Source organism: Zeus faber, assembly GCF_960531495.2.
Source record: "Zeus faber genome assembly, chromosome: 15".
Lineage (NCBI taxonomy): Eukaryota > Metazoa > Chordata > Actinopteri > Zeiformes > Zeidae > Zeus > Zeus faber.
Genome location: NC_137194.1, coordinates 16,424,410 through 16,437,657, shown reverse-complemented (window position 1 = coordinate 16,437,657; position 13,248 = coordinate 16,424,410). Strand labels below are relative to the sequence as shown.

Genomic DNA, 13,248 nt, shown 5'->3' with positions numbered 1-13,248 from the left:
ATTAAGACTGAAAATGATGAGCCAGACCAAGGGAGGTACATGACATTTTCTGCCTCTTACACATTAGAAAATCTGAAAGGATGTCTCTTGAATCATTTAAATTAAGAGTAATTTCCCAGATTAAATAACTAGGGCACTTTTTTTTTTCTAGCACTCCCCCCACCCCCCTGTTTTACTTTGAATGAGATTCACAGAGTCGACTGCTCTGCCAAGGTGGATTTTAATGCCTGAAGACGAGATGTTTGCCGAAGCCTTCGTCCCGGGTTAAAGTGGAAGGAAGTTCTGCTCCGCTCATGACGTGATGAGTGCGAGCAGCTTGCTGCAGTGGCCACACAGGCTTCTCGCGGTGTCATTTCGGCTCAGTGTGCTGTGTGAGAGGCCATTGGCCCGGCCTTGTGAGTTCAGAGTGGACAGGGGCCATACGCTGACCTTCTTCAGCCAGACAGGCATGTCTCCCAAAGGACACCCATGGCACGAGTTTTATGCACTACCTCTGCTCACACGCTGGACTGTAATCCCTTGCGTTTGGTGAAATGAGTATCTACTGTGCAAATTATGAAGACTAATGGTTGACAATAATTGCGGAATTATCGTGATCCTTCAAGGTCTAAATTGAAGACTGAAAACCAAAATGTTAATAACATTGGCTATTTTTATTAAGTGCATTTAGCTTTTTTATTGGTATAATTTGATAGCCTTTTAATGTAAAGTATTAATGTAAAGTACGTTGAGTAGCATGCTGTGTATGAAAGGTGCTAGAAAAAAAAGGCTATTAATATTACGATTATTATTATCAATTATAATAATCATGATCAGAATTTGCAAGTGCAAGATGCACAAGGAGCTTCTCTTGATGACGATTCTAGCTTAAATTTAAAAAAGTAAATAACCAAATAAGATTTTTTTTTTTTAAAGTCATTGTGGCATTCCATTTCTGTGGTCCTAGTTGTTTCAGACAGTACACGTCACAATGATGGTTAGAAGAACATATAAAGTCACATATGCTGTACTACAGCTGATAGGTCCCAAATTTTAAATCAGTATAATCAACAAAAAATACAATCGTTATCCTGTGCTTGTCTGTTTGAACATTATAATTGCTATTTACAATGGGGGAAAAAAAACGGATGTTATTGTTGCCAGAGGCGAACGCTGGTAGTAAAAGGCAAATTAACTTGTATTGATGCTACCTGTGTCTTCTACACGTATTGTAGTAAAACGCGTCTATGATCGAACACTGTAAATTGCACTTTTCCCTGGTGGATAAAAAAAAAAAACCCAAAAACATCTGTCATTAATCGATGGAGCCCAAGCCTAATGGCCATCAAAGCAATGTTCCCCCAGTTTGCCAAGTCATTGTTTTTGCTGAGTGCTGAGTATAGAATGAAAGAAAGAAAGAAATGTGGTTGTGAGTGCAAATGAACCGAGGTGTGTATTAAGTCTGGACGATTCAAATATAATATATTTACATTTAGCAAGAGTAATTGAGCAAAACACTTATTTAAACACACAAACAAACACACGGTGGAGGCTACTTACAGGGAATGGTACGCAAGTACAGGTTGTCCCTGATCACCTGCTGGAGCTTGTGGTCCAGGGAGCCTTTCTGGAACTGTAGGCTGAGGTAGTGCCGCAGGTCAGTATTCAACACTTTACCTGGAGAGGACAGGAGAGCAGTCTGGGTCAGTCTCACATTTAAAATTACATCAGCGTAGCGGGTTGTGGGGTCTGCATGACATGGAAAAGAGGCGTCAGTTTCATGAAAAATTCAATTGAATTTGCACCGCAAAGCTCGCGGCTCCTCCGCAATCGTCTGACAGGTGACAAATGATCCAGTCGGCCCGACTCAAAGGGCTAAGCGTCACGTTTTTAAAGCGTGGCTTCGAAAAGTAATTGGGGCGGTGATTACGACAGGCAGGGTTCTCGGCTGCTCGAGCGACAGATCGGAGCTGTCACACCTGATGAAACATTAATGGGGACCCCTTTTGCTGACGATCCAGATGATGTACGGCGGAGGAGGAAGAGGGAGGAGGACAAGTTGGCGGTGCACTAACTCTCTCTATCACACCGCAGCAGAAGGACAGGTGGAGTCGGAAGAGGTAAGGGGCCCGCGGGGTTGTTCCGCAGAGGAAGGTTGTTTAGCGTTCGCCCCGGGGCTACGCAATGTCACAGAAAGAGAGAAAAGAGAGAGCTTTCCCCTCACGTCTGCCTTAGTGCTCTGCCGGTCGCGTTGACTGCAGATGTTATTGTTTTAACGCCGATGTGGAGCGCGAGCCTAGTGTTTCCGGGTGGGCCTGGAGCGAAGTAGGTTCTTTGTGAATGGATCCAGTTAGTGGCTGTGTGGTATTCAGTGAGGACCATTGAATTTCAGACAGCCACTAACTGGATCCATTGACAAAGAAATGCAACTACCTCCACAACAGCGACTCAGATTGCTTGAACAGGGGTGGAAGAGACCCCAGTAAAAAAAAAAGGCAGTGTGCAACCTGGGCAATTAATCATGTTATGCGGGAATATGATCTGGATTTATTATTATTATTATTATTATTATTATTATTATTGTTATTATTATTATTATTATTATAATAATGCATTTTATTCATAGAGCGCTTTTCAGGGTACTCAAAGAGACTTCACTTAAATTAAACTGATCATAAAAAAGTAACACAATAAAAACATAAAACAGGCAACATTAGTCACACATTAAAAACAGTTCAATTCTATTTCCAATGTTGTGTTGGTCATACTAAAGAAAGTGTGTTTCGAGAACAATACAGAAGATAAGGAACTTCAAAGAAATTGCGTACTCAATCGAAATTGCAATATTGGGCAAAAAAATAAAAAATAACAATCACAATTAGATTATTTTCCCCAAATCCTTTAGCCTTAGTGTTGATGCTTGGAGGTTCTTTCCCTCACTGCTTTACACAATACTGTATATCATGATATAGGGTTTGTTTGTACTTTGAGACCATTTCTGACAAGATGGTGGTTTGATCGATTGGCAGGCCATGCCACACATTGAAACTGTCAAGAAGGTATGTTACATCTCTCGAGTCTCAACAAATGAACTGTAATTGTATCTCCTAATGCATAGTCCCCAATGGCATAGTTATAGAAATTTGTCAAAACGAGAGATATTGCTTCGGTGAACATTTCAAAGCAAACATCCTCCTACGCTTTCTACAACTCAAAATGAATTGTACTGTGAAAGTTGGACAGCGATGCTTTCAATGCTCTCCATTACTGGCGCCGAGGTACAGATTTGGCAGCTGAGAGTGTATGTTAAATACAGCATGGCACACGTTCAGAAAAGCCAACTCCTAACCGCCTGGAAAAACGACTGTAAATAAATCTCCGCTCATATTCATCCGCCCCAAGGTGACAAAAAAAATGCAAAGTTGCAGCTCCTCCAATGTTCCTTTGCCCGGGTGAGCTGCCGTATCCACTGCAGTACAACTGCCAAGAACAACGCAACAACCTTTCGATTTTTGACGGGTGTTGTCAGCCACTGTTCTGCGATTTTACTTAAGCTGAAACAGTCCAGTCCCTTCAGTACGGCAGAGATGCAACTAAAGGCCATGGCCAAGGGAAACATGCCCCCACATTGTGTAACTGCCTGGACGTCGTACTGGCCCAGCGAATGCGAGGAATGTAGGGCAAGGAAACAAAAGCCGGCTCTCGCTAAACGACACGACTCGCGAACCCACAAGCCTGTGGTCCGTGTTTCCCAGAAGCTATGAGACATGAAAAACCCCAAATTATCGAAACCAGCACACGCACGCATTCACACGCATGGCTGTTCCCATGTTAAACGACACAGAGGGGGGCGTGGTCCCAGGCTGTCACAATACATGGGAATATTGCCCTGGCTCCATTTCCACACATATTATCCTCGCTGCAAAGTTCACGGGGGGTTCATTTATGCACAATGGATGATTCTAATTGTCATCACCAAATTCCTGCAACGGCACTTGGATCTCTCTCTCTCTCTCTCTCTCTCTCTCTCTCTCTCTCTCTCTCTCTCTCTCTCTCTCTCTCTCTCTCTCTCTCTCTCTCTCTCTCTCTCTCTCTCTCTCTCTCTCTCTCTCTCTCTCTCTCTCTCTCTCTCTCTCTCTCTCTCTCTCTCTCTCTCTCTCTCTCTCTCTCTCTCTCTCTCTCTCTCTCTCCCAACCACAAAACATCCTTCTAAGTGCTTGTAAGACAGGCCAGCCCTTGTGGCCTGGTTGTCAGGTAGCATTAGCACTCTGCACCTCATCTCTGCAGAGAGGCAGGGTGAGCGGCTGCGAGAGGCACTGAGAGGTAAAGAGAGAGAGAGAGAGAGAGAGAGAGAGAGAGAGAGAGAGAGGAGGGAGAATGAGATATAGGGGGCTTTAGCCTCCTGCTATGCTACACGACAGTGAATCATCAGCTTGCCTGGTAGTGCGAGGCACGTCGGGACACAATGCAAGCCTTTGTGCCTTGTCATCTGGCCACGACAGACATTCCCTCATACAGTGTGGTGGGGGTGAGAGAATCACAAAAAACTGCAAATTAGGCAAGTGTGTGTGTGTGTGTGTGTGTGTGTGTGTGTGTGTGTGTGTGTTGGGGGGGGGGGGTCAGATTAACAATGATGCATGGGAAATCATCTGAAATTCCACCCCATCTCCTCACTCCTCCAACCCCACCATTATTGTTTCATTATGGACTCTCTCTCCTCTCACGGCCTCCCGCTCAACATCAGAGTCCCATCGCTGCATACCCCCCCAGCCCCCCAAGCCGGCCTCCCAGCAGCCATTTCTACGCTGGCTCCCTGAAGAGAAAATACCCGTTCCCCCTTCCCCTTCACGTAGTCCACCACCGAGTTTCACGCTCACTGTATCTCCTGATGTGTCTCTTTACCCGTTGCTTCCTCTCCCACCTACTTCCACTCTGCAGTATATCGGTTTCTGGCTCCCAGATCGCGCTCCCCTCTCAGACTCGGAGGCAAAAAGAAGATCGAGCCCTTAAGCCTCATTCACACTTAATGCATTGATGCGTCTCTGCAAAATGCAAACACTGCAGTTCAGGTATGCAGCCGTGTGTGCTGCGCAGTATAATTCAACAGTCAGTGTTTTGCTTTTGTGATGATAAAGTTTAATGTGAAGCTATGTTCTTGTGTGAAAACCTATATGATGTAACACAGTGGTTCGGGGTCCCCCAGGGGCCCTTTAAGAGACTCCATGGGAAAGTTATTAATAGTTAAACTTCATTATTATTTAATTTGCAAGCACCATCAGACAATGTACAATAATGCCTCTTTGATCGCAGTTTCATTAAATCGCTATGGGGTACAGTTGACAGGTATGGAAGTTTGGACTAAACTATCTCAAGCAATAAAAACATTCTCAGATTTGGGTCCCGGAGAACCTTTTTTTATTTTAAAATGGGTTGTCTGGTCTAATGCCGAGCAAAGTGAGGGTCTTTGATAAGAAAAGTGATGAGAATCAATGACATATATACAATATTGTATATACAAACTATATAAAAGACTAAGCCAGACTGAGCTTGTCTTATAGTAGGTGTCATGGCAATGTGTTGCAATGTATACTGTATGCATTAATCGATTACGTGTAATTGATGCTTATGTCTGGCTCTGCTTTATTTATGCCATGCCCAAGGGAATGACAGAAAGACATACAGTGATGGGAGAGTAAAAATCCTGACTGCTCATAATAATAAAGTACTAGTAAGATGAAAACGTATGGACTGGAAGTGTGTTGGCAGTAACATTCCAACACACACACACACCCACACCCACACCCACACACACACACACACACAGTAATTCACTCAACATAAAGCTATAGCCCAGACAGGTGTAGCTGCCCATCATTCGTTCCCCATGGATTCTATATTTCAGCGTGTCTGCCAACAGTGCATGAGAAACTGCACAAAGCAGAGCTCTTTCCCAATGCTTTGTTCACCATCTGTCATTGCCGGTATCTAATGTCAGGACTATTAAAGAGCTTAGTAGCAGACAGACTGTTTTTCACTTCACAAACTGGACGGACTCGTTAGACTCTGCAGGGGACCTTATTTTCAAACACACTTGGTAAATTTTGAAGAAAAACACACCTGGCTCTCTGTGCATGTTGGGTTCAAATGGAGTTTTAGAAGCAAGTCAGAAGCTGATTTCACCAAAAGCTGATGTGTGTGGTGGTCATTGACCACATGAGACCAGATGTCCAGAGTGTTCCAGAGTGCACTGGATTGGTTATGACTTGGCCAGACAATTTTCCTACAATACTACGAATGTTGCTGATATTCTCATTTATGTTCCCCCAACATTGTAATAAACGTTTCTGAATTAAAAAAAAAATTAAGCTTGTCGACCTTACCTCATAAAGCCTTTTGTTTTCAGGGTACACAGTGAAATTTCAGAGCTTGCCAAATAGCTTGATTGCTTAAAAAAGAAAAAGCACAAGGCATTTTACCATTAAATAACCCTGGCAAATGCAAAAGCGTTTGGATCTGGCCCATTACCCAGTAACTTGCTTTTTGATTTATACCCATAAGATGGAGATTAAATGAAAGAAATGAAAATGCTTAATGTCTGGCCTAGAGGGAAAATAGTCCTGATGCAAAAATGGCAAAACAAGACAAAATGCATAAAAGAATATAGTTGTGCATTGTGCTTATACATATTCTTGCATGCTTGTACAACACCACTAAATGCAGTTTATGCTGTGAGGAACACTGCAACTGCAGCACACTTACACTAAACACGGTGCCTAAAACCTATGAATCGTCACAAAATTTAAGTAAAAGAACCAACTTATTTTTCCACAAAAAAAAACAAACATCTATAACTAGTATGCCAAATATCCAGCTACACATGAGTCCGATTTTTAATTGCCCTTGCTCAGTGAAGGTAAAAATATTTTTCCCAAGCCCAATAAACAGCCAGTGGAATTGCATCGTCCCACAAAAAGTCAATGTTATCCCAAATGAGTAGCTGTGCAACAAAGACGTCTCAGGCGGAGGTGTCTGTGGGTGTATAATGAGGCCATTCTATGACAGTGGGCCGGTCATTTCCATGGAGAGGAAGATCCTGCTGTCAGCTAATTACCACCTCATTAGGCCCATTTGGCAACTCGGGGCAGCAGAATGTCCTGTCTCATCCCCTGGCAGATAGACAGACAGACAGACAGACAGACAGACAGACAGACAGACAGACGGGCATCAACAGTTTATTGGCAATCTGAAGGCCAACAAGTGTCTCGACTTACACCTCTCAATGGCTGACAGATGTGACACGAACAGGGATCCACATTGTTTTCTCCCGGGCGAGGTGCAAACAAAAAACACAAAGTAATTTGAGTTCCTCCAATCCTTTCCGCCTAAACTTGTGATTAACTTAACAATGGCAGCATCAGCCGCCCTCTGAAAGCCCTTCCATCAAAATTGTCGTTGCGAGAGCGCTTGGATCAGACAAACTGCGTGGCGTTAACATGTGCCGCTCCTTCAGCCGAGATCTGTAATTGGCCAGCATAGCAGAGTCTGTGTGAAGTCAATTAGGTGCTGCAGAGAGGCAAATGGGCCCCCGAGATTAATTGTGGATGGAGGTAGGCTTTGGGATGAAGAATGGTACAAGTAGGAAATCAATGCCCCCAGTCGCCCCCTTCTTCCCTCAGCTTGGCAGACTTTCTCTTGAAATCCAATTAGTCGACCAGTATCTCAACCAGGGGTCAGCATGCACAATCAGACTGCTCCGGTCATAAAACTGACTGTGACCAGGGTGGGGACCTAATTTAAAAGCACTCACTTCTCCATTTAGTTACCGATGGTTTTCTCCTGCATGAAAGATAATTCCTTTAATTTTTTTTCCAAAGTTCATTGTTTAAAACATGTTTTAATGACGGAAGTCATTATCCACAAGCATCAGTAAGACTGTGCTTTTAGGAAATTAATTATCCACAGCACCGAGGTAAAGGCGGAACGAGGCGAAACCACTGAAACACGACTAAATTTCCCTCTCCGTTCCGAGCGTGCCTGAGGACAAGCTCAATTCAACTGATTTTCAATGGATAATGAGAGGAAGAATTTTTTTTTTGGTGAGATGTGCATTCAGGCGCATACAGTATGCATTCAGGCTAATGTTGCAGGCCTCACAGTAGCCAATGTCAATAATAATCAGTCTGCCTAGCAAAAGTCACAGATGGTGTCCTGGAGTGCTCAGCGCCCAGTAATACATTTATGGCTACGGATGGTTTGCAGTTTCTTGTTGTAATAGCCCATCGTCACATCTGCATTGAGGTCAAATTATTTCAGTACTCTAGCTATGATTCATTTAATGTTACACTCCTGTTCAGTTCATGACTACTGTAGCTGCGTGCACAATGGAAATCCTGCATGCTTTCCACCTTTGTATAGATCTGTATGACAGGCCATTGTTGAAAGGCGGTACTCATTTAAAAACCTGTGCTTTCATTAACTCAAGGTCAAACTCACTTCAAGTCACTAGATCATTGCAGGAGATTTGGGGAATACGCGCTATTTTCTTCCCAAACAGAAAGATGAGCTGTCCTTCCTAATCCCATTGCGCCTTTGAGGGAGATAATTTAAAATAAAAAGTCAAAAAAAATTTGCAACGCTGAACCTCTTCCGTCTTGTCTGTCCCGTTGGGAGTCGTCGATAGGACAAGGAAAGGTGAAAGAGGAGTCACGGCCACGAGTCGTCCTAAAGTAGCGGAGGCATTCTTCCGCTCTCTTGTCCTTTTCCCTTTATACTTTGCACCTCGACAGGCCACGAGACTAACTGCTCCGCCACCCTGCACCCGGACCCCTCATCCACCAGCCTGTTGGTCTGGTGCCTCTAACTGGGCAGGAATTCAAACACTTCCGCGACCAGGGTTCGGGGCCCGTCTCTAGGGTGGGTAACCAGGTTATTTTATTGTGGTACTGCAGATGCCCAGATGGCGCCAACGTGATTGAACTCTTCACTGTAGGTAGTGCACCGCCCCAAGGCTATGCTATTATAGGATGGATTCTTTGAAAAATGGACAAAAAGAACAGCGAAAGACAAACAAGCTGAATATGACGATTCATAATTCAAAGGGAAACACAGGATGAAGATACTTTCTAAAGACGACGCGACTTAAAGGTTGTTTTATCAAGGGATATTAGCCCCATTTTACCTCCACACGCTCCCTTTCATCTCCAGGTTCTAATCTCCTGACACTCCCAGTCCGCTCCATAATGCATAGCTCAGATAGCTAGGTTCGGCCCAGCCCCCCCACCCAGATAAAAAAACATAATATAACATAAATATTACATAAATATGCAAACAGGACAGGGGAACACAGGAGGGAAAGGTTTAAGGTCATGTATGAGGCTGAATGTGCGCACAAGGGTGTGTGTGTGTGTATGTGGGTTGTGTGTGAAGTTCAGCCTCGCAGCAAGTTGTGTCTGACTGACCTTTTGTGTGGGGGCCATCTGGGTGCGATACCAAGACGGGAGGCTCCATATTAAACTTGGCCTCATCAAACGCCTACTGCTGTGTGCTACCGCAGTCATTTAAAGCTAATACCTTTCTGTGAGTAGAGGTGGCTGAGTATGTGCACAAGGTGCGTAGGCCTGTGTGTGTGTGTGTGTGTGTGTGTGTGTGTGTGTGCGTGCTCGTGTGTGCTTGTGGTGTGTGTGTGTGTGTGTGTGTGTGTGTGTGTGTTGTGTGCGTGCGCATTCACAAGCACAGCGACAAAAAACACGAACCTAAACCAGCAATACCTCGCTATGTGACACTTGCATGGAGAGGGCGCAGACAGGGAGAAAGAGGAAGCCAGAAAGGGAGAGAGAACGGACTGACAACCTTCCTCCCCCACATCCCTATTATCCGCTGCCAGAGCGACTCCTCGCGTGTCGTCCGCGTCCTATTGCGTTGGACACAAAGGGTGGCAGAGGAATCGGCAGAGCCGCCCGGACACACGCTCACAACACAGAGGCCGAGCGGGAGGGTTCAATCGGCGAGCGAATGATGAGATTGAGGCCGGGAAACATGGGGGATGGGGGGAGCAGAATAACGATTAATGACACAGAAATGCACAAAAGCGGTTCGGCCTGAAAGGGTACGATCCATTGAGAGGGGACCTTCGCTCGCAAACAAACCGAGGCACAAAAGAAAATCTCGCCGAGGGGAGATTGATTAACAGAACGTGGCAATGGCACGAGACCCCATCGATTATGCTTTCGGAGAGCAAGAAAAGTGTGATATGCTTTAAGCCTCAATACGTTTTGGGATGTCGCCGGCAATACACAGCGCGATGCATCAGGGACAAACACCCTAACCCCAAGGATGGCAAAAAAATCTCTCACACACGCACACACACACACACACACACACACGCACACGCACACGCACACGCACACGCACGCACGCACGCACACACGCACTAATCCCAATAAAGCTGTCACCTGCAGAGGATGCTTCAAGATCCAAAAAACAAAAACAAAGGCATGCTGAGCTGAAGCTTCAACACATAGTAGGGCTGGGCGATATTGACAAAATCAAATATCACAATATTTCCTGACCTTGATATCCGTGATTTTGGCAATATTTTGGACTAGTACTTTGAATATACACCGCGTTCCAAATTATTATGCAAATTGGATTTAAGTGTCCTAAACATTCAATTTTTTGTTTTTTTCGATTAAACTCATGGATGGTATTGTGTCTCAGGGCTCTTTGGATCACCGAAATCAATCTCAGACACCTGTGATAATTAGTTTGCCAGGTGAGCCGAATTAAAGAAAAACTACTAAAGAAGGACTTTCCACAAGCCTCAAATAGTGCAATGCCTTGGACAAGGTATGAAAACATTAGATATTTCACGACAACTTAAGCATGATCATCGTACTGTGAAGAGATTTGTGGCTGATTCAGAGCACAGATTCAGCACAGACGGGACTATGCTATGACCTAACGCTGCAAATTCAACAAATGACCATTTTCAGTTCTTTACAACCCTTAAAATGTTTTGAAACTCTGTTGTGCATAATAATTTGAAAAAAATACTGTTATCATTGGGAGGGTTGTTCAATTACATTTGATTTATACCCTAATGATTTATGACTTTTAAATTATACTGACTGTCATTTGCATCGACTATTGAGTAAAATCAGAGAAAAATATCATTTGCATAATAATTTGGAACGCGGTGTATCTTTGCACACAATAATTTACATTATGACAACTTAAAGACATTTAACATCTCAAAATATTATGATAATCCCATTATATCTATGTCTCATATCGCGATAGCCATATTATTACGATATATCGCCCGGCCTGTGAAAAAATAAAAATAAAAATTTATTCACAGAGTTGAAAATGTTTGCTCCCTTCTTTTCGCTTCCCCAGCTCCCAGAAAGATTGTTTATGCATTATGTCCTTCTGCGCATACACACGGAATGCATCTGTGTTTGTGTGTGTGTGCGACGGGGGCCCTGGCCTGCCGCGGCTGGGCCGACGGGGCAGCAGCGCCGAGGGCATGTGCGCTCGGAATATGCATCCTGGAGCAGAAGGGCAGTGTATTGGAAAGCACGCCCCGAGGAGCCGCGGCCTTGATATGCACATCGCCTTTGTTGCCCGCTCCCACGCTGCCCCCGACCCGTGACTCACACGCATCCTCAAATGCCATCCCACTGGCACGGCCACGTGCACCCAGGGCCACGTTCAGCTGTGTCTGGAAATACGTCACCGCATACTATAAATACCGATCAGTCGCCGAGCGGCCTGGGTGTGATGATTAGGGTTGGGCCGGTGTAAACATTTTCTAACCGTATAATATGGAGCCGAACACCGGACCGGACCAGTACACTGAATTTTACCACTGGGTAATGCGGTCTTAACTTCACAAGCCCGAGTTCCATCGGGAAGCCGTAAGCAACATGCTGAGCTCAGCTCAAGCCGACCGGGGTCACGCGATGGCGAGTGGAAATGATTCCAACATACAGGAGCTAGAAGACCCACCTGCTTCTCTTAAATCAGACGAAAATGTTGGGTTCCCAGTGAACTACGACAGCAATGGAAAGCGAGTGGAGGATCGGACGAGGACGGTGTGACGGCGTTGTTCCACAGTTGTAGGGAACTGTATGTGAGCAGAAAGCACTCCGAATGCACCAGTTCCATTTTTTATGATTCTATCGTATATTGGCGAGTAGAAAAGTCTAGACCAGCGAATATAAGACGACCCAGCTTTTTCAGGCGTATCCCCAGGAAAAAAAACCCTCTCTTGTATTCGGGTCAATACGGTTATTTGCCAGAACGTCTCATGATGACCAATGCAGGTTCAGTCGGGTTTGCAAAAAAATCAAACCGGTTTAGGCTCGTACACCGGAACGGACAAACCAGACAACCGACCCAACTCTAACGACGATAATGTGGGAACTTCAGAAAATTGACCAACCCAGATTGATCCTTGCCTTTCACTTTGGTTCACGTCGTCCGAGGCCAAGATGCGATTTCGGGACATATAATATAATTTCATCATTCTACCTTACCCTTGTAATGATGAAATGTTATGTTTACCCTGTTTATGATGTTGCCTATTTTATTTATAATTGATGTGCTTGTATTGGACCTTAATGAATGATTCCCATTCATGATTGACTTACACTCAACTTATGTAAATCAATAGGGGGTGAGGGATTTCATTTTATGATTTTGAAAATAACTGCAAAGCGCTGAGAATATACTTTCTAAAATGTGTAAATTGAACATTAATACAACTGAAACCGCGTGCGTAAGTTCCCCCAGTGTATGAAGTTATTTGCTAAGCGCAGTAGTTATGATTGCTCCGGGACTCTGAGGCTTTAGACACTTTTTGGAGATTTAAAAAATATTGCAAAGTCTGTTTTGCAAGTCTTTGTAAGTCTGTTTAATCCACAAGGCGTTCCCATTTAATAAAGGGAAAAAGCCCATCAAGCCAAATTCAGCGTTCACCTGAGCAATTTAGTCATTATTTTTATTCTTAGAACTGGGCCCGAGACTGGTTATTTCAGGGTCTGCAACCGAGTTTGATTTCTGCGTTCGCACCTGCCCTCAAGGAACCGCACCAAGGGAGTAATGCACGTGGGCAAACGTAGCGGCGTAAGACACATTGTGTCCCGTCTGACACCAGGAGACGGATCCAGGAGTGGATAATGTAGTCCAACTTATGTAAATCTTGAACAGCAACAAAAGAAAGGGTGTAAGGAGGCCCTTAGCAGAGCCCGTGGTTATTGTGCTTCC

At 44.4% G+C, this 13,248-nt stretch overlaps 1 protein-coding gene across 1 annotated transcript in view; it reads right to left on the bottom strand.

The window, feature by feature from the left end:
• The window catches only part of magi3a (membrane associated guanylate kinase, WW and PDZ domain containing 3a), a 116,921-nt gene that overhangs the window by 39,721 nt on the left and 63,952 nt on the right, over window positions 1-13,248 (bottom strand). Inside the window, exon 2 of the mRNA XM_080015603.1 lies at window positions 1,540-1,656. Coding sequence (XP_079871729.1) covers window positions 1,540-1,656 — 117 coding nt within the window. The remainder of the gene's footprint in view (window positions 1-1,539; window positions 1,657-13,248) is intronic.